The sequence below is a fragment of the Teleopsis dalmanni genome, chromosome 1, assembly GCF_002237135.1.
Source record: "Teleopsis dalmanni isolate 2A chromosome 1, ASM223713v2, whole genome shotgun sequence".
In the NCBI taxonomy this organism is placed as follows: Eukaryota; Metazoa; Arthropoda; class Insecta; order Diptera; family Diopsidae; genus Teleopsis; species Teleopsis dalmanni.
The window spans coordinates 92,107,462-92,130,582 of record NC_051846.1 but is presented as its reverse complement, the minus strand read 5'-3'; the positions used below and the strand labels follow the sequence as shown (position 1 = coordinate 92,130,582).

Here is a 23,121-nt window from a genome sequence, read left to right as displayed (position 1 = left end):
CCTTTATATAAAATTGAATTAGAACCAGATACTAAAAAATTAAAAAATAACGAGATTCATCCAATTTACCACTTGCGTTTCTTGCTAAACCGTAAGATAACAGTGGAGGAGCCTCATAAACGCAAAACTCCAGTGCAATGTATAAACTGTCAGGAATTTGTTCATACTAAAAGTTATTGTACTCTGCGCAAAGTTTGTGTGGCCTGCGGTGGTGCTCACCACTCAACTCAATGCAGTACAGATAAAAACAACATAAATTCCAGAAAATGTATCAACTGTGGTGGTAATCATACTGCAAACTACCGTGGCTGTCCAATTTATATTGAAATTAAGAATAAAGCTATCCCACGCTCCGAAAAGGTACCAAATGCTCCATCCATAATTCCACAAAATCCAGTCAATATTAACCAAACAATCACAAAAGAAGTTGAAACAGCTAATTCATACTCAGCCGTCTTAAAAAATGGTTTAGTTAAACAAATTCCTGAAAATTCAGTAACCCCCAATCAAAACTTAGAATCAATGCTAATAACTCTTACCCAGCTTATGACGAACTTTATGGCCTCAATGCAAAACTTAGTGCAAGATATAGTAAAAACTCAAAACCAAATGATGCAGTTTCTTTCAGCTAATAAATGAACTGTCTTAGAATGTGTCACTGGAATGCCAACGGCATCCGCCAGCACAAACTTGAAATCATAAATTTTCTGTCGTCCCACAATATTGATGTTTTTCTAATATCTGAAACCCATCTATGTAGTAAACACAACTTCTCTGTACCTGGATTCAATTTCTACTTCACAAACCATCCTGAAGATAAGCCCCACGGGGGAACAGGAATTCTAATTAATTCAAGAATTAAGCATCACATCCTAGAACAGCACTCCACAGCCCACATACAAGCTACGTCAATATGCATTAAATTCATTGAAGATGAAGTCGTGCTCAGTGCTGTCTACTGTCCTCCTAGATTTCTTGTAACAGAAGCTCAATTCGTGGATTTCTTTTATAATCTCGGTAAAAAATTTATAGCAGCGGGAGACTTTAATGCTAAACATACATACTGGGGCTCCCGTCTAATAAACCCAAAAGGAAAGCTACTCTACTCTACCATTACAAATCGCCGCAACAATTTAGATTTCATATCATCAGGACAACCCACTTACTGGCCATCTGACCCCAAAAAAATACCAGATCTAATCGACTTTTGTGTAGTGAAAAATATTGACCGCGAACTAATATCTGCGCACTCTAGCTTCGAACTATCATCCGATCACTCTCCAGTTTTTATAACCTTATTTAAGGTACCTATAAACAATCAAAGTGCATCAAAACTGACGTCAAAGAAAACCAATTGGCTAAGATATCGTCAATATATTAGTAGCCACTTAGATATAAACCCATCTCTACAGTGTGTAAGTGAAATCGATTCGGTTCTTAATGAATTTGACACAGTTTTAAAATTGGCTGCTAAGCACGCTACTCCTACTGATAAGATAACTTTTACTAGATCTACAAGAAAGTCTTCAGATGCAATTGAAAATATCGTCAGAGAAAAAAGACATCTGAGACGGATGTGGCAAAAGCATAGATCACCTACAAGTAAATTCAAGTTTTTGGCAGCTAAACAACGCCTAAAAAAAGCATTGCTCATAGAGATGGAAAATAGTTTGAACACCTACGTACGAAAGTTAACACCTACAGAAAGTACGAATTATTCCCTATGGCGATCGGTAAGGAAATTAAAAACACCTAAGGAGAGTGCACCACCGCTCAGGCAAGCCGACGGAAAATGGGCTAGGGATGAAGTAGACAAAGCAAATGTGTTCGCAGACCATTTAAGTCAGGTATTTCAACCAAATCCTCCAACCAATAACTTTGAACTACCAATTCAATCTCATCTAGTCAGTTATGGGCGTCTTAAACTCAAAACCAAACAGATTCAACAGGTTGCAAAAACCCAATTATGTGTCAACAAGTCCCCAGGATATGACCAAATTACAGCAAAAATGCTAATAGAGTTACCTCAAATAGCTTTCAAAATACTGACAAAAATATTTAACGCAATACTTCGACTTGGGTACTTTCCTCAAAGCTGGAAAATTTCACAAATTATACTGATTCCAAAACCAGGAAAAACTTAACATTACCGTCTTCATATAGACCAATAAGTCTTTTACCAATGCTGTCAAAACTTTTTGAACGAATGCTTCTCGGGAAGACAACAACATATCTACAGCAAAATAACATAATACCTCACCACCAATTTGGTTTTCGTGCCAAACATGGCACCATCGAGCAAGTGAATCGCATAACAAATGAGATCAGGAAAGCATTTGAAGATAAAAAATTCTGCTCTGCTATATTTCTTGATATAGCACAAGCTTTTGACAAGGTTTGGCACGCTGGACTTATTTATAAAATCAAGGAACTCACTCCTGACTACTCTCACAAAATACTAGAGTCATATCTTCAGGACAGGAAATTCCATATAAAAGTTGGAAGCCATACAACAGCTAATCTAGACATAAAGGCTGGAGTTCCTCAAGGCAGTGTTCTAGGTCCAATACTTTATATCCTGTTTACTTCGGATATACCAAGCAACTCTCGTCTTGTGACATCTACGTTTGCTGATGACACTGCTGTCCTTAGTTCTCACCAAAATAGATTCATAGCATCTAGGGACTTAATTGAACACCTCGAACTCATTGAAACATGGTTAGCCAACTGGCGCATTCGTGTAAATGAAAGTAAATGCACACATGTAACATTTACTCTACGTAAGGACACATGTCCCCCAGTAACGTTCAACGGCATCACCATTCCGCAATCAAACACCGTATCGTATCTGGGTGTTCATTTGGATAGGAGACTAACTTGGCGTAAACATCTAGAAGCTAAGCGAACGCAAATAAAACTTAAGACGCAAAAAATTCACTGGTTATTGCATAAAAATTCCAAGTTACGGCTAAACCACAAAGTGTTGCTCTACAATAGTTTACTTAAGCCAATTTGGAAGTATGGCGCTGAACTATGGGGTAATGCATGTTCCTCCAACATTGAGTTAATTCAGCGTACTCAATCCAGAATCCTTCGTATAATTCCTGGGGCTCCGTGGTATATAAGAAGTGATAAAATTCATGAAGATCTGAAAATACCACTAATCAAAGATGAACTCACTAAAATCAAATGCAAATACAAACAAAAACTTGAAATTCATCCGAACCACCTTGCAAGGAATCTATTGCTAACGCGGCCTTCGTCAAGATTACGCAGAAAAGATGTACCAACGCACTGATTCCTTTTTCTATCTTAATATATTTTCTTATTATCAACCTTATTTAAACATTAATTTACTTCAATTTAATATACTTTTTTTTTCTCTTTTTCGTTTATTTTTTATTTTTATTTTTTTATTTTATTTTATTTATTTCTTTATTCTTTGCTTTTCATGACATAACTTTAACTTTAATTATTATCAATTAACTGCAGTTATAATTGTCAGTTCATTTGTTTGCTTTAGTTTTTTTTTTTTAAGATTTGAATACTTATTGTAAATCTTCTTATAAAAGAGATTCAATAAATAAAATAGATATTTAAAAAAAAAAAAAAAAAAGGCCTCGAATTACGTTCTGCATCCATCACCATCAAGTTGGTCGTGTAAGTTCGGTTGTAGCTTAACTCCTGATTAGCACCGATCTGGCTCTGAGCCATGCCAACCCTCGCATGGCCTCCATGCACTTGCATAGATAACCATACGATCTTCGCCGGTGACTACACACACGGGTTTCAGATAGCGGTTTTAAGTGGGGACCCATCAGAATGAATAGTAACAAAATAAATAAACAAACTTCCAACCCTTCGTGGGGACGCTCAAGCCTTATAAGGCAAGTGTCTGTTTATCCGTCTAGACCTTCTTCTTAGACGGCAAAATCAAGTACTGCTTCGTCATCGAGCACCTCGACGTCTATGCCAGGTAGCAACGCTGCCTCCTGTTCCTCTGCAGGTGCCCTGGTCAAAGCGAATTTGCTGACCGCTCCACCAGCAGTCATCACCAATTCCACTTCCAGCAAGCAGCACCAATTCCAAAACGACAAAGGTCGATTGAGCAGGCTGGACAGCCAGCACCGTCCACACCTTCGAAGCGTCCCAAACTGGGACCTTCAAAACCTTCCAAACCTCTCAGTGAGATCATTAAGGAGAGTCTGACTTGGGTCATAATTGAGCCATAAACTGGAAGAAGACCGGGCGGGCTCTCCTGAAAGTGTATATGGAAGTCGTGGCTCTTCACCCTTGCCCTTCGCCTTGCTGTCATGATGCAGGCTGGTACCAGGGTCATATAAAAATAATTGCTTGTTCCGATCAACGCTCCGCGGATATTTACAAAGAAGCAATTGGTAAACTTCGGGAACTCTGGCCCGGTGCGCAGCTTATAGATGTTTCTACCGACAATATTCTACAGCGTCCTCGCTCCAAAGTCTGGCTTCCTTTGGAGCTCTCTTCGCCTGAGGAGATTCTTTCACTCCTTAAGGCAAGCAACCCCGATCTTCCAACTCACGACTGGAAGGTTGCTAAGGTCAGCGAACCAAGGGCCGACTTCATAGAGGCTCTCGTCGTTCTTAACGAACAATCGCTTGCCCCCTTTCAAACTCGAAATTGGGTGATCAACTATGCCTTCGGGTCGGTCACCTTAGAATCTACAATTGCGACTCCCAAGTCGTTCAACAACAACTCTCTGGGGTTGTCTCTTTAGATCCGGTCTCTGACAGCAGGGCCGTGGTAGCTGATACTAATATCACCGAAGACGGGGTTAGTGATAAAATCAGCATCCTTTCCTCCGACGACGGCGGCAGTACTTTCTCGTCATCCGAGCTGGTTGTCGAACTTTTTACATGTATGGCGCTGTCCCGCGGATCCTCACCGATGTCGGACGAGGACAAGCTAAACAGCACCGTGGTTGAAAACACTTAGGAATGTTGAAGGTTGTTCAAATTAACCTCCAACACTCGAAATCTGCCTCAGCACCCTTAATCCTCCGCCTAGCTGATAAAGGAGAGAACATCCTTCTGATCCAGGAACCTCGGGTTGTTAATAATCGGGTTTGTGGTCTGAATGCAAACGGATAGCGTATTGTATTCGTAAAAGGTCAAGGTAAATACAGAATTTGTATTTTAGTAAAAAATAACATTAATGCCTTTTTACTCCCTAGATTTAGCAATAACGACAACATAACCTTGGGCATCGAACACGAGGCAAAGGGTCTTTGGATTGTCTCAGCGTACATGGCACATGATCATGGCGCCACTCCACCACATGATTCTCTAAGGCTTCTGACATCAGAAGCGAATAGCATAAGGATCCCGGTCATTATTAGAGCCGATGCCAATGCACATCACGAAATGTGGGGCAGTACCTACACCAACGAGCGAGGTGAGTGTCTTTTTGATTTCATTCTTGCAGGTAACTTTATGATCGCTAATAAAGGCAGTGAACCAACATTCATGACTTCTAATAGAATGGAAGTACTCGACATTACCTTCATTAGCGAACACTCTTCTAATTTTCTCAAAAACTGGTCTGTATCACAGGATTGCTCCTTTTAGGACCATAGATACATAATGTTTGACCTGGATCTGTTGGTGAACTTTGCAATAATTAGATGACCCAAGCCAGTCAATAGGAAACGTACCGAATCGTCCACTTTTCGATCAACTCTTGAGTCTAGCTTACAGCCGAACCCCCCATTATACTTAACTGCTCCGATATCGAACGGACAGTCGACTTACTCACGGCAGCAATCAAAGGCGCTACAGACGCGGTTTGTAAGCTCTCAGTATTTCGTGGCAAACCCAAACCACCATGGTGGAATCTAGATATTATAGATCTCCGCAAATGTTGCAGAAAACTTTTCAATGATGCCAAAGCAACCGGAAATTGGGCACTATATAAGGAAAAGCTTAGGGAATTTAAATATGTCATTCGGCGGGCCAAAAGAGCAGCTTGGAAAAATTTCTGCGGTAACATAGAAACTTCTTTTGAGTCTAGTCGACTGCGCAAGATTCTCAACTCCTCCCATAAGACCCTAGATTGTATCCGGGCTCCCAACGGTCAATGGACTAACTCTAGCAAGGAAACTTCAGATATTCTTATAGACACTCACGTCCCAGGAAGCGTGGTTTCTGATGCTTACGCATCAACACAGTACGAGCCACTTTCGCTGGCCGCCTCCAATCCTTTTCAAGTGACCAACACGCAAATAAAGTGGGCCATTAAAACTTTTCAAAAATATAAATCTCCAGATCTGGACGGCATCATTTCTACCGACATCCAACAAGCTGAATTTGTCATTCTTTTCTGGCTTCTTAGTATATATAACAGTTGTCTCAAATTCATGAGATACGTCCCCATCACATATACAGTACAGTATAATGGGCAACAATGTATAAGCTTCTATATTGGCAACAATGTTTAAATGTCTATGATGGACAATAATTAATAAGTATCAATAATGTGATTCACCGCGCCACAGTGAAAAGCATACATAAACACAAAAGTAATAATTGCATTCCATAACTGATCGCACTCTAAGCATAAATATAAGAATTGCATCATTTCACAATTGTATGAAATATAACACAAGATCTGATGCTCTAAAGTTTTTTTTAGAAGATTTAGAAGTCAGTCTTGATCCAACTCACATTTGTAAAACACTTAATAATTTTTTCCAATAAATATAAAGACTTTTAATCTTTATTCGAGTAGTTTTATTTAAAAACAAGTTTTTTTTTATGTTTTTTAATATATAAAAACAAAATTCATGTAGATCATTTAGGTCCAATGGACGCTACAATGACGAAATATAAACATATTTTGGCGATGGTAGACGGTTTCAGCAAATTCGTATGGCTGTATCCAATGTAAAATATTTGGGAATCCAACACGCATAATAAGTGATAAAGGGTCGGCTTTTACATCTAGTAGATTTATGGAATTTTGCGAGAAGACATAGATCGAGCACGTGAAAACAACAACAGGCGTACCAAGAGGAAATGTGCAGATAGAACGGGTCAACAGAACTATTATTAACGTTATATCAAAGCTTTCGTGGAACTGTCCAGAAAAATGGTATTGCTTTGTGGATGACGTTCAGCGCGCAATCAACAAATCTGTTCACAGAACAACGAAATTCTTACCTTTCGAAATTCTTTTTGGGGTAAAAATGCGAGATAATCTAATAGATAACAAAGTCTTAAAAACTATACAAGATGAGCTTGTGAAAAAATGGGATGATGAACGCAACATTCTATGACAAGAAACAAAACAGCAGATACAATATAGAAGAATATAAGAAAACATTTGACAAAAAACGAAAGGTGGACTGGGTATATAAGATAAGCGACCTAGTCGCAATTAAACGCACACAGTTTCTTTCAGGCAAAAAGTTAGCAAACGAGTACGTAGGTCCCTACGAGATTACAAAAGTGAATCGAAATGGTAGATACGAAATTCGTAAGGTGGGCAATTTTGAAGGACCAAGTACAACTTCAACAAGCAGCGACTATATGAAACTATGGCGTTATGCAGAAATAGAGGAAGAACTATCATCCAGATCGGATGAAGAGTCGGATGGCCGAATGTAGGCTTCTGGTGACAGCATAGCTAAATAAATTGTTATCACAACCAATCATAACAATAGAATCAGCAAGTAGTCTTAAAGGCATATATAAAATTACAAAGGAATGTTATTATGAGTTAGCACCTCAAGGTATTTATGTTCAATCTTGGGATGCCACAATGGTCCACATAATCACCAGGAAGCTAAACAAGGCTTCACAAACAGCATTCGAAAAATCTTTAAATGACAAGCGAAGGATAATCTCGTTAGAAGAATTGTTGCGATTTCTGAAAGGAAGATTTCAGGCATTCGAATTAATGACGAATGGAAACATCAAACGATTTCAAAAATCAACAAATAAATGCAGCATTAACACTTGCAGCTACAGATTCAGCAACAAAATGTGTCACTTGCAATAATAACCATAAATTGTTTTCATGTTAAAGTTCCAAACGAAAATCCATACAGCAGAAGTACAATTTACTAAGACGCCAAAAAAAAATTTTCTGTCGTTTTTCTTGGAAAATTGATTTAATCATGTTATGGTGCGTATGATTAACGTGAAGGGCGCATGATAAAATAATTGTTTTTAATTACTTATAAAAACAATATCACACTGGAAATATTTATTTTTTAAGTAGAATTTATTGGTTAATCTGAATCAAAACTGAAAAAGAAAAATTTGTGTGTATGTGTTTGGTGTGATGTGAAGGATAAATTAATTTTCAAAAGTTCTTTTAAAGTCAAAATCGTCCTTAAAATTTTGTCTTTTATGTAGAGTTTTATTATTAATCGATATCAAAAATATTATATAAGAATACTTGTAGCATATTCCTTGCAAATTCATTTAATGAAAAATGTAGTACGCATGATGTGTACTATGATGAGTTTTGAGGGAGAAAAAAATATTAAAAAATTCAAAAAATAACGATATTTTGAAAATATTTATTTTGCAGTAAAATTTAAAACTGAATCTAAATAAAATATAAAAAATGCAAATTCTGCGTACATATTTAAAAAAAAAGAATTATATTTTAAATGTCACGGCGGTGGGCATTGTTGTGAGTTAAATAATTATTTTATTTAACTTTACGTTTTGTAGTTTTTCCGTGGAATAAATGTAATATTTTACTTGTGTACGATCTTAGTTAATCGTATATTTTCCTAAAAATAGGCAAGGTATTTGCATCTTGGCAGTTGTTTACTAAAACCAAACCATCAGACCGTCAGTTCGACGATAAGAATTGCTGATTTTTGGTATTTGGTTAGAAATTGGTGTCATGATGTAAGTGGCTTTGAAAATATTAAATACGGAACAATTGCAAAAAAATGAAGGGCATTCTTTTAATAATAAAAACTTTGCGAATTTATCAAAGTAAATTATAATTGGGGCGTTTCTAAGGTCAGGTATTGCATCAAGTTTGAGTATATATATAAGATAAAATTTGAAATACTTTTAAAGAATGGTGTTTCAGAAGTTCTGGTGCGTGAGTTCTGGGAGCTCAGTTAGTCAGTGAGTTAAACCAGTAGTAATAACGAAGTTACTAGTGGCCGTAAATATATATAAATAATAATTAAATTTGTAAAATTGGGTCCTGAAGAGACACAACTGTTGTAAACAAACACCAATTCGTAATCTAAGAATTTAAAAAGAAAAAAAACCAAAAAAAATGTGGAATTAATTTTGTAATTTTAAAGAAAGAATCACAACTGTGAATTAATCCATTATGAAGTGAACAGAAGTAATTAGACATGTGTGAAAAAAAAATAAATAAACAATTTTGAACTGTTCTAAATTAACGAGTACACAAAACTGGTATAACTCCTGTGAGAGTGATGAACTTAAATTGTTTTACAACCATTGTTTAGTTGTTTTAATTTGTCAACAACAATAACACAATTAATGGTAATTTTAAACATCGAAAATAAACCAGTTGCAATTTAGTGTATTACTGTAAAACAAATGGAAATAAACAAATTTAACGAAAAACAATAAATAAAATATAAAGTGTTCACAATAATTGATATAAAGGGATTTTTATTGTTTTGAAGACACAACAATTGGCGCAGCCAGTACACGTTTTTGTACCAAAAAAAAGGTAACAAAACGTGCAACGTGGACCAACACAGCCAGGATTGGAGAACCAGGATAAAGGACGAGCGTCTTCGAATTAGGAAAACTTAAGGAAAAATGGAAAGAAAAATTGTAAGCAATTAAGGAAAATTATGCTGCTTATTGTAAAGAAAAGTAAAATTTATTATGAAATGTGCTTTGTTAAAGAATAAGATTTAAGACATGATATATACAATATACATTAATAAGAATGTAATAATATATAATGAAATATATATATTTTTTAAATTTATCTTAATGAAAATTTTCTAAATAAGAACTAATAATGCTATGTGGAAAAATATGTAATTTTTTTTTTAAATGTTCTTTTGTTCTGTTTCTCTATGTTGTTTTGTGAAATTTCTTGTTGATTGTGGGAAAACAAAAGAAAAAAAAAAATAATTTTCAAGTTTGTTTAAATATGGGGAAAAGTTGTTTTGTTTGCGGTAAAAAAATTTGAGTCGAAAAATTTGGAAAGCCAATTGCAGTCGCATAGACATGTGTTTGAGAAAGCACATCGTATTATTAGGGAATTAGATAATATAAAAGATAAGGGAATAATTCATGAAAGCATAGGAAGAAAACCAGTAGAAACTGGATAAAACGTCCAGTACCTAAAACAGATAAGGAGTGGGTTAGGCAATATAGACATGAATTTAGGGTGTTGTGGAACTAATACATTTATTCTGAGTAATGCAAAGATATTGTTCGGTGTTTTTTTTTTGATTTATTGGTTTGTTGTTTGAGTCTGGTCACGTCATTGTCAACTATTTTTTCTCTAATAAATGGAAAAGGGCATAAAACAAATACAACAGGAGCTTATAGTATTCAAAAGATATTTAGAGTCGGAAAGAATACACGCTTGAGAATAATTAATTGAACTTAATTCAGATAAGGAATATCAAGAAATTGTACGAGTGTAAGACAAAGTGTACAGAGAATAATATGTGAAAGTCGTCTAAAGAAGTTAAAAATTAACAAAGAAAGCATAATGTGTTTGGTGGATACTGGAGCAGATGTGTCGCTAATGACCGAAAGTATATTAAAGGAAAAATTTTCGACACACAAAGTACAAAATAGTTCAATTAAGCTTTATGGCTTGGGTAATGTCAGCACGGCAGTATTGAGCGAAATTACAGCAGACGTAGAAGTTGATGAATTGGCAACAAAACACACATTTTTAATTGTGGCAAATGGAAAAATGAATACTAACGTAATTCTGAGATATAATTCTTTAAAGAAATTTAAAGTAGTTATAAGTGCTGGAAGCTATGCGTTTACAGATGCGGATGATGATTCATATGGAGATCATTACAATATTTATAATGTGGTTAGTAACGATACTGAGATCGACGTTGTGCCGAGATATAAAAAAACTGTAATGCAATATATCAACAATTATAAACCGGGAGACAACCCAGCAGCCAGTCCGTGAGAGACCCAGTCGATTAGCAGTGCCAGAACAGGAATTCGTACGAAATCAAATAGAGGAGTGGCTAAAGCAAGGTGTTGTACGAAAGTCGTACTCCGATATGGCAAGCAAAGTAGTGGTAGCAAATAAAAAGGATGGTAGTCTCAGATTGCAGCAACAACAATTCAGACACTAGCTAATCAACATAATACCATAAGCCAAGGCAGTCGCAATAGCGCTAAAATTGGTCATAACGCAAATGCTGACAAAATTGTGATAAACAGCAGTAGCTACCACAGTTATAACAACGTCGCTCCTGGCATATAGTACCGACGAACCAGTCATTTTCTTTTCTCTCTCTTTATATATTAAATATATATTATATTATATAGTTTCTTTTGTATAACTAATTCAGTTATAGACATATGTATAAATTGTGTTAATTTACGAGTTCATTTTTTTTTAGTTTATTTTTAATTACACCTTTTTGATGGAACAATGGTAAATTCAACATATTAGATAAGCTAAGCCCATTCAAAAACAAAAAAAAAATATATATATATATATTCTTATTGTATTAATAACTAGAAATATATTACACATACAAATTTTATGGAGTAAATGCGAAGTTAATATTTTAAACAAGCTAGGTCTATTTGATTCTTTTGAAATATATCTACTTTGTAATAATTAAGCATATATTATATAAATTGTTTTATTTATATTACTAGTTATTAGTGGATATAGTTGTTAATTTTTTTTTTTCCTAAACATAAGTTAAGCATTTAAGTCGTAATTTACTCTTAACTTCGAGAATTTACATAAATGGTAGTTTATTGTATTCATTATTTTATTGTAGTAAGTTTTCCTTTTGTTCTGTTAAATTGTAAATAAAAAAAAAGGAAGATACTGAACATAAAATTAATTATAATTCTTTTATTATCATAGTATGTTTGTCTTGTAGGACTTTCAAATCATAAATAAGGTGGGGTGCACAACCTAAATTGTTGTGTCCCACATATTAATCTGATACAATTTTTCTAATCCAATTTTGGGAATCTAGCATTAACACCTTGGTATACCCCGACCTTGGAAAGTGCCAGAAAGGTCATTACAAAGTTGTGTGACTGACACACAGATGGCGCTGACATTGTCAAATTCATATGACGTTAAGAAGTACCAACCTGATAGCCATTTAAGTGAAGTTACTTTTGTTATTTTCAAAACAAAGAATTCAAAACAATTTCGTGTGTTAATTTATCATTGTTGCTTGATGAAAAAAAATACTGTAGAAGCTCAGCAATGGCTTCAAAAGTGTTATTGGTTTGACATCGACGATGGTGAAGGTTCTGGTCATCCAATTGAAGTGGTAACACCATATTATTGTTTCTTTTTTTTAGTAATTTTTTTTTATTCCCGATTGGCATTATTTAATTTTGTTAAAAAGAAGAAAAAAAAGATAAATATTACATATTCAATTGTAATTAAACGTATATATAATTCCTTGGAATTGGTTTATATTTTTTTTTAGCTTGTGGCGCTCATGTGGCATCATCAAAAACAGAAGTTAATAAATTACAAATCAAATAAAAATTTGACAATCCTGTTTTTTAAAACACATACGTTCAAGTTTTAAGTTCGTTGTTATCGAAGCAACACAATTGTTAGTTGAAAAGAAATTTTAAAATAAAATTATTAAAAACTTATATTTTATTGCATTCTTTACTACATTGGTGACCCTCGACGGTTAGAAATAAGTGCTACGGTAGTTATTAATAATAAAAGTCGTAAATTCGGAACAACTCAAAACATGTCGCAAACTGAAGCAGACAATAATGTACATGATGCTAATGATATGCTGACAGTTAATAGTGCGCAAATTAACACTCTAGCTGGTGACATTTGCCGCATAGGAGTTAAAGCACCTGCTTCTGCAAGCGAGATCCAGATCTATATTTCATTCAAATGGAGTCGCAGTTTCGAAACGCGGGCGTAACAACGAATCAAACGAAGTACGACCACGTTGTCGGCAGTCTCGACAGCAACACGTTGAGGAACATCGCCGATATCATACGTGCTCCACCTGCCGTTAATAAGTATGAAGCAGTCAAGAGACGATTGATTCAAGATTTCGCGGATTCAGAAAATCGCAAACTTCGACGGCTCATGCAAGAAGGTCAGTTAGGTGACCACAAGCCGTCGCATTTGCTACGAACGATGCGTGATTTGTCCAGTGGCACTATGAATGATGGCGCAATAAAACAATTGTGGTTGGATAGTCTACCAGAAGCTGTACGAGCGGTCGTATCCATTTCTGATGTCGATTTGGATAAATGTGCACAACAAGCAGATATAATGCTGGAAATGGGAAATTACAATTCTGTTTCTGAAGTGCATACCAGTGAGAGAAATTTAGGGAACAATCCAGCTGTGCCTTCTTCCTTTGATGTCAGGCATTTAGTGAATGCTGTGGAAGAACTTAGCAAGCAGTTTCGAGACAGCAAAGTGTCGCAACACCAATTTCGCTCACGACGTAGATCAAATACACCGGCACGAACACAACATTCACGAACGCGCCCGGAAAACCTGGTATTGAAATATCCAGTGTGTTTCTACCATCATCGTTTTGGCGCAAGTGCGCGCAAGTGTGCCAAGCCATGCAGTTTCACAACCATGGAAAACTAAATTCCGCTTCGTCACCGGCGGTTGGCGAAGCAAAAAGTTATTACAAATCCAGCCGATTATATGTTTTAGATCCCTCGACGCAATTGAAATTCCTTATCGACACAGGTGCAGATTTCTCAATTCTACCCGTATCAATCTTCGGCAGAACTAAGCCGACAGCATCTGCCAAACTCTTGTATGCAACAAACGGAACTTCAATACAAACATACGGAAATAAATTAATGACGTTGAATCTTGGACTGCGGCGCAAGCTTGATTGGGAGTTCGTCGTAGCCGATGTATGTAAACCTATACTGGGAGCTGACTTTCTGCAATATTACGGTCTAATGGTAGATTTGCAGCGTAAACTCCTCTGTTGTGAGTTAAATATTTATTTTATTTAATTTCACGGGTTTTTGGCAGTTTTTCTGTAGGGTAGTGTGTACGATCTTAGGTGATCGTACATTTCCCTAAAAATAGGCAAGGTTATTTGCATCTGGGCAGTTGTTGACTAGAACCAAAGCAGCAGACCGTCAGTTCGACGATAAGAAATGCTGAGTTTTGGTATTTGGTTAATAATTGGTGTCACGATGTAAGTGACATTGAAATTGTAAATACGGAAGAATTGCAAAAATATGTAGAGCATTCTTATTAATAATAAAAACTTTGCAAATTTAGCAAAGTAAATTATGAAACTATGAAAAACCCCAATTAGGTAACTAGGGTAATTTGAAGGTCATATATTGGATTTTTGCATCAAGTTTAGGTATATAAGACGAGTTCAAAATTGGAACTGGGTCTTGGAAATGTGAAGCGGTTAAGCGCAGTAGCGCTTGACCAAGTATTAAAGAGTGTAAAAAAGTGAAAAGTGAAGCGTAGTAGCGCTGATATATATTGGAACTAAATAAAGTAATTGTGTCATTGTATAACTTAAAAAAAACAAAAAAAAAAAAAAAAAAAAAATTTTATTTTGGCAATATTATGTGTTGCCAAAAATTATTATGTGTTGCCAATTATGTTGTTTTCAATTAATTAATTAATTATGTTGTGTTGTATAGTTGTAATGCTGTAAACTCCCACGTAGGTAGGTGACGTTGTCGTCTCACGTTGCACGTTTTATATTGTATGTTTATAAAAACGTGTGTATACCGGCTGCGCCAATTATGTTGTGTATTTTTGTGGAAAAACGCGAGTGTGCCAAATGTTGAATCTTTTATTTCAAGTTTTGGACGAAATGTTTCAGTTGCATTTGTTTATAGCTAATTTTTAAAATGTCCTTAGCTATTATGAAAACACTTGAGTTTAATTTCACAATTTAATTTTATTAATTTTATTTATGTTATAATTTATATTCTTTGGGTTTCTTTTAAATTCAGTCACACACGACTTATTTGTTTTAAAATTTGTTGTCAGCGCTACTACGCTTGATCATTTTTTTATTTGTCTAAGTGTACAGTATATAATTTTTAACCACTACTTCGTTTAACCACTTTTTTTTTTATTTTCTATTTCTACACAACTTTAAACTCCCGACTTTGACTCCTCTTTGACTCTTAATTTTTACTCCAACTTAGACTCTAACTTAGACTCTAACTTCAACTTCAGCTACAACTCTAACTTCTTTGTGGTTTTAAATCTATCTTATATACCCAAACTTGGACTTTACTTTGCTAAATTTGCAAAGTTTTTTAATTAATAAGATAGTGCCTTCTACATATTTTTGAATTCTTCGTATTTAAATTTCCAATTTCACTTACATTCGTAGAATCTCCAGAGTGCAACACATCCCCATTGAATTCCTCTAATGTGGCAACTATAGCGAGCAGTAAAAATACCCAAGTGGAGCTGAAAATAGCTCGTCCACCACCAATTATGGTCTCTGAAGATTATAAATACTCAGAACTGCAAGCTGTTGTAAAAAGTAACTGCAAGAAAGATTTTTTTATTAAGCTCCTCAATAGCGGTACTTATAAAATCAGTACATTTGAAATAGGCGACTACAGAGCTATTACAAAAGTGCTGTCTTCAAAAAAAGCTGCCTGGTATTCGTATGAAAACAAGCATCTCCGACCATTAAAGGTTATTGCAAAAAATCTTCCTCATTCATGTGACCCAGTCGATATCGTATTCGATCTGAAACAGCAAGGTTTTAAAATCGTGAACGCGGTCAACAAATGGAAATCACATTCAAAGATTCCACTTAATATGTTCATGCTTACATTTGAGGCGACAGGGGATATAAAAAAAATATATAACATTAAAGCTATTTTAAACTGTGTTGTAAAAATTGAACCAATAAAGCACTCAAAGCAAATACCACAGTGTAAAATATGCCAAGCGTATGGTCACACACAAAATTATTGCGGCAAATCAGCCCGGTGTGTTAAATGTGCTGGCAGTCACAGTACTGCAGAATGCAACAAACCTGATCAGCACCAACCAAAATGTTGCAACTGCGGTGAGGGACACCCGGCCAATTACAGAGGTTGTATAGTAGCCAAAGAACTTCAAAAATTGAGAAACAAAAAAATTGGTGAACAAAACAAAGGTAAACAGCGTAATCATATATCGGCTGAAAACCAACCTGAAAATAATCAAACTGATGTTCTAAATAAAAACCCAAAATCGCTTAATAATAAAAAAACATATTCGGATGTAGTTCAATCCAACACTGAGGACGATGGTAATTACAAAATACTAACACAAATACTGGAAAAAATCACTACTCAAGAAAACTTTTATAAAGCATTGGACAAACGCTTGACTAGGCTAGAGCAAAAACTCAACAAAACAAATAATGCTTAGTTATATAAAAATAATGCTATGGAACTCGAACGGTCTTCTTCAACACCTTAGAGAGCTTGAAACAGTCCTATCAGTCAAAGATGTTGATGTTTGCTTAATTAGCGAAACTCATTTTACTAACCAAACATATGTTAAACTAAAGAATTACGAAGTATATAGCGCAGTCCATCCTAGTAATTGCGCTCGCGGAGGAAGTGTTATTTTAAATAAAAAATCATTAAAACATTACGAGTCTACAAAAATATTCAAAGAGGAATTCCAGGCAATAACTGTTGTCCTTGACTTACAAAGCAAATTACTACTAACATCGGTATACAGTCCTCCAAGACATTCAATTAAATCCGAACAATACAAAGATCTTATAGAAACTCATAAGCATCGCTTCATTATGGGTGGCGATTTCAACGCTAAACATACGCATTGGGGCTCTCGCTTAATTACAACGAAAGGTAGAGAACTCCTCAAAGCTATACAGCAAACTGGCTGCGAATGCTTGTCATCCGGGAACCCAACCTATTGGCCAACTGACCCAACAAAGGTGCCTGATCTACTCGATTTCTTTATAACCAAGCAAATTTCGTCCTACAATTTAAAAATGACAGATGGAGTAGAACTAAGCTCCGACCATTCCCCTCTCTACATAACCCTCTTCGAATCTGCCTTAATAAATAAAAAATGTCTAAAACTTGAAAATAAATATACAGATTGGAGTTACTTCAGAAGAATCCTTAATGAAAACACCATTGCTTCAAAAGAAATTTGTGAAGAAAATGATCTTGAAAGCGAAATTTTGAACCTTACAAATTTACTACAACATGCGGCATGGTGCAGCACGCCCACATTAAGGAATGCAACCTATCCTCATAAATACCCAAAAGTCATTGTGGATCTTATGCGGGAAAAAAGAAAGATGCGGAAAAAGTGGCAGCAATCCAGATTTCCAGCAGACAAAGCCATTCTTAACAGACTTACAAAAGAACTCAGCCTAAAAATCAAGCAATTTAAAAATAATCAATTCAACTACTACCTATCTAACTTAAGTAATGATCGTGCTACCAACTATTCTCTCTGGAAATGCACACGAAACCTTAAGCGACCTTTAGTACACAAAGCTCCAATTAAAAATCACGCTAATCAATGGGCTAAAAGCGATGAGGAAAAAGTGGAGGTCTTTTCCGAACACCTGTCAAAAGTGTTTTCCATAGACGAAAACGTTAACAATGCAGTAATCTGCCCTCCTAGGACAGCACATTCATCATGTATTCCACCAACCACCGAGCTTGAGGTAATGATGATTATTAAAAATGAACTTAAGCTAAAAAAAACCCCAGGTTATGAATTGATAAGTGCTGAAGTTTTAAAAGAAATTCCTGCAAAATGCCTAGTTAAAATTACGAATATATTTAACGCTATAATACAGATGCGAACCCTTCCATCCCTGTGGAAAGTATCTGAAATTATCATGGTACATAAGCCAGGAAAGGATATTAATGACGTAAGTGGTTACAGACCAATAGCACTTCTGCCTGTACTTTCAAAAATATTTGAAAAAGTCTTACTGAAAAGAATCCTTCCTCTGATTGAAAGTCAAAACATAATACCTTTACATCAGTTTGGTTTTAGGTGCAATCACTCCACCATAGATCAAGTCCATAGGATTACCAATGTAGTAGAAAAAGCTCTTGAGGAAAAAAAAATCTGCTCAGCTGTGTTTTTAGATGTGTCGCAGGCTTTCGATAAAGTCTGGCACTCCGGATTGCTTACCAAAGTAAAAAATATTCTCCCAACGGAGTATTATGACATAATCTCCTCTTACTTATCTGATCGTTACTTTCGAGTAAAGCACGGTGATACCTATAGTAAACTGCATAAAATTAACGCTGGAGTTCCGCAAGGTAGTGTCTTGGGTCCTCTTATATCTGATTTATACACACGACTTGCCAACGAGTGCAACAACGTTCACAGCAACTTTTGCTGATGATACTGCAGTCCTTGCAGTTGGAGAAAGCGCAGTAATAGCAGCTAATAATTTGCAAAATAGTATGGACAGTATAATTGCTTGGACAAAAAAATGGAAAATTAATCTGAATAAAGAAAAATCAGTGCATGTAAATTTCACAAATCGAAGCATCAGTCATATACCTGTCTACATCGATGAAGCACAAATCCCTCACGCGAATACTGCGAAATACTTGGGTATGACTTTGGACGCTAAACTAAGATGGAGCGAGCACATAAAAAAGAAAAGAAGTGAATTAGATCTTAAATTCAAATCGTTGAAATGGTTAATCGGCAAAAAATCAAAACTATCGCTTTTCAATAAACTTGTATTATACAAACAAATGCTCCAGCCAATCTGGACATATGGAATACAGCTATGGGATTGCGCAAGCAGAACACAAATTTCCATCATCCAAAGATTCCAAAATTTCATGCTACGGAGTGTAACAAACGCGCCATGGTACGTGAGAAATTCTGACTTACATCGTGACCTTGGAGTGACAACAGTACAGGAAGAAATTCATACCAAAGCCAAATCACACCAAGATAGACTTAGTTGTCACATAAATGCTGAGGCGCATTTACTAGCGACAACTGAGCCAATACGCCGTCTAAAGCGCCGAAAGCCGTGCGATCTTTGGGCTTAAATCATTGAAATATAGTACAAATAATTTATTATTGCGTGGAATCGCCTAATCTATTTAAATTTAAATTGCTTGTTAGTTATCTAATAACTAGTTGCTTTATGTCTTGTTTTGTTTTATTTATTGTTCTTTAAAATCATATATAATAATAAAACAATTTATAATAACAAAAAAAAAAAAAAAAAAAACTTACATCGTGACACCAATTATTAACCAAATACCAAAACTCAGCATTTCTTATCGTCGAACTGACGGTCTGCTGCTTTGGTTCTAGTCAACAACTGCCCAGATGCAAATAACCTTGCCTATTTTTAGGGAAATGTACGATCACCTAAGATCGTACACACTACCCTACAGAAAAACTGCCAAAAACCCGTGAAATTAAATAAAATAAATATTTAACTCACAACACCTCGTTGACAGCAAAACTAATATGAAAGTTCATTGTGCAACAGCGTTACGTATGCCAGAGCCAGTATTCGCAGTGAATGCAGATTATCCATTCCGAAAATTATTGGAACAGTTCAAAGATCTAACAATTCCAACATCGTATAACAAGTCTGGAGCAGTAAGAACCACGGTGCAACATCACATCGTTACCACGGGGCAACCAGTTTATGCACGTCCAAGGCGGCTCAATCCACAAAGGTTGCAAGCAGCAAAAAGTGAGTTCCAGCACATGCTTGATCAAGGAATATGCACTCTTTCAAAAAGCGAATGGGCCAATCCGTTACATATGGTGGAGAAGAAAAATGGTACTTGGAGGTCGTGCGGAGATTACAGACAACTCAATACACAAACAGTTCCAGATCGTTACCCGATACCGCACATTCAAGATTTTACTCAGAATTTGATTGGCAAAGCTGTCTTCACCACACTTGACTTGGAACGAGCTTACTTCAGTATACCTATAGCACCTGAAGACAGAAAGAAAACTGCTATTATCACACCATTCGGGTTGTTCGAGTTTAATGTGATGACATTCGGGCTGTGCAATGCAGCTCAAACTTTTCAACGGTTCATGGACCAAATACTTAGCGGTTTGGACTTCACGGTATGTTACATAGACGATATCTGCATCGCGTCTAGGAATGAGGCTGAACACATTCAACACATTCGCACAGTGTTTCAGCGTTTACACCAATTCGGTCTAAAACTCAACATCAACAAGTGCGTGTTTGCTCAGACGGAAGTTAACTTTTTCGGTCACAGTATTGATCAAAATGGAATTCGTTCGCCAAAAGAAAGGGTTAAAACACTTCTCAATTGTTCGAAGCCAAGCAATGCGCAAGAACTTCGTCGTTTTTTGCCAATGGTGAATTTTTATCGTCGTTTCATTCCTAATGCAGCGATAATAACAGGAAACTAATAACAGGAAATCGGAAAAATGACAAAACGCCGATTAAGTGGACAAAAGAAGCTGAATCAGCATTCGTTGATTTTAAGAAAACGCTTACTGATGCCAGTTCACTTTCACACCCAACAGCAGAAGCCAATCTCATTCTACATGTCGATGTGAGTAATACCGCGGTGGGAGCTGCATTACATCACATCCGTGAAGGACGACTCGAACCACTTGGTTTTTATTCAAAACGGTTGACTGACACACAACGACGGTACAGTACCTATGATAGAGAACTTCTTGCCATTTATCAAGCAATTAAGAATTTCAAACATATGGTAGAAGGCAGGAACTGTACGGTGTTAACTGATCATAAACCCATCATTTTTGCATTTCAGCAAAATCCTGAAAAAGCATCGGCCAGGCAACTCCGTCATCTGGATTACATAGGTTAGTTTACTACCGATATCAGACATTTTCCCGGTAAAGACAACAGCGTTGCTGATTTCCTGTCACGCATTGAATCAATACAGGGGGAAAAGCAGATTGACTTTGATCAATTAGGAAAGAGCCAAAGAAATGACATGGAGCTGCAACGACTCTTATCACAGGCCAAGACTTCGCTTCAGCTTAAATTGGTGCATCTACCTAGTTCATCGAATTTTATTACGTGCGATTTCTCAATAAAGCATGTGCGACCGTGGATCACAGATGAATTTCGTTCACAAGTTTTTCACACCATACATAACTTAGGTCATCCAGGCAGCAAGGCCACGGCAAAACTGATCAGTGAACGATTTGTCTGGCCAAACATTAAAAGGGATGTAGCAAAAATGGTAAAAACATGTCCACAATGCCAGCGAGCTAAAATAGATAGACACAACAAAACAGTACTCGGAACCTTCAAGGCACCTGACCGGCGATTTGCAGCAGTACACCTTGATATCGTGGGGCCATTACTACCATCAGACGGATACAGCTACTGCCTGACATGCATAGATCGATTTACCCGGTGGCCTGTTGTTATTCCCATTATGGACATTAGTGCAGACACAGTAGCTGCGGCGTTCATCACGGGATGGGTTTCACACTATTGCGTTCCTTCAGAGATCACTACAGATCAAGGGAGGCAGTTCGAATCAAAGTTGTTCGCTGAACTTATGCAGTTGATTGGTACTAAACATCTACGTACAAGTTCGCGACATCCACATTCGAACGGAATTCTGGAACGATTTCATAGAACACTAAAAGCTGCACTGAAGTGTAAGTCTAATCAAAGGTGGACAGAGGAATTACCACTGATATTGCTGGCTTTACAGAGTGTGTTCAAAGACGACATCCAAGCTAGTCCAGCGGAAATGGTATATGGTACATCTCTTAAGCTTCCAGGAGAATTCTTTGAGAAGACGTCTCACATCGGATGTGACTCCGAATTCGCAATTTTTCTTAGGGAGACCATGGATCAATTATGTCCGGTTCCAGGTTCAAATCATGCAAAAGCGAAAACGTTCGTTCAACGAGACCTGCAGACGTGTTCACACGTGTTCCTAAGGGATGATAACGTTCGACCTCCCTTGAAATCACCTTATGACGGACCATACAAAGTGATACGGCGTGATCGTAAGCTTATTACCATTTTAATCAAAGACCGACCTGTCCAAGTGAGCATTGATAGAGTGAAGGCGGCTTACTTGTTGAATGAAGAAATCGAATCAAACACACAGTTGTCACGATATATTTCACTTCAGTCAAGTCCAGATGCACAACCTATACGAAGACCTCAGCAGGAGCTCAACTCTGGTCATAGCGCATCCAGTGGCAGAGTTATTCGATTACCTGTCAGATTTTTGACATAGGATCAAGTACATATAACGTGGCATCGTTTCTACTCAACCACTGGTGGGGGAGTGATGTGGCGCTCATGTGGCATCATCAAAAACAGAAGTTAATAAATCACAAATCAAATAAAAATTTGACAATCCTGTTTCTTAAAACACATACGTTCAAGTTTTAAGTTCGTTGTTATCGAAGCAACATAATTGTTAGTTGAAAAGAAACTTTAAAATAAAATTATTAAAAACTTATATTTTATTGCATTCTTTACTACAAGCTCAATTTTTTTTCTATTGGATTTTTTTTCTTCTACATTGTTTCTTACCATATTACATACTTTTTTGTGAAGTAAATATAACGAATATAAACATTGTAATTCTAAATAATTATTATGAATAACTTGAATTATTGAAGAAAACTATTGATATTATTGATTATGTTGTATATAGCGCAACCAATGTAAACAAAAACAAACAATAAATTATTTTATGTATTTTTGAAAGTGCTTATGCACAAATTATTTTATGTTAACCAATGTAATATGTAATGCGAACCACCGCAATGCAAGTAGAATATTTGGTCATAGCAAGTATACAATTGCTATTTGACACTTTTCTTTTCTGTGCTACTATTCTGCACATGTCGATATGACACACTTGAATGTGCCGCAATTAAAATTATTAGGAAAAATAT

At 36.1% G+C, this 23,121-nt stretch overlaps 2 protein-coding genes across 2 annotated transcripts; both read left to right on the top strand.

The window, feature by feature from the left end:
- The first annotated feature begins 13,104 nt into the window (after window positions 1-13,104).
- Window positions 13,105-13,824, top strand: LOC119687809. The gene has a single exon (XM_038102305.1). It carries the CDS (start codon window positions 13,105-13,107, stop codon window positions 13,822-13,824), a length of 720 nt encoding a protein of 239 aa, XP_037958233.1.
- Window positions 13,825-21,629: 7,805 nt separating this feature from the next.
- On the top strand, window positions 21,630-22,451 carry LOC119687791. Its single transcript, XM_038102281.1, has one exon. It carries the CDS (start codon window positions 21,630-21,632, stop codon window positions 22,449-22,451), a length of 822 nt encoding a protein of 273 aa, XP_037958209.1.
- Window positions 22,452-23,121: the final 670 nt, after the last annotated feature.

Coding starts and splice junctions, on each gene's coding strand:
- LOC119687809 (XM_038102305.1), top strand. CDS start 13,105: ATGGAGTCGCAGTTTCGAAACGCGGGCGTAACAACGAATCAAACGAAG.
- LOC119687791 (XM_038102281.1), top strand. CDS start 21,630: ATGGACATTAGTGCAGACACAGTAGCTGCGGCGTTCATCACGGGATGG.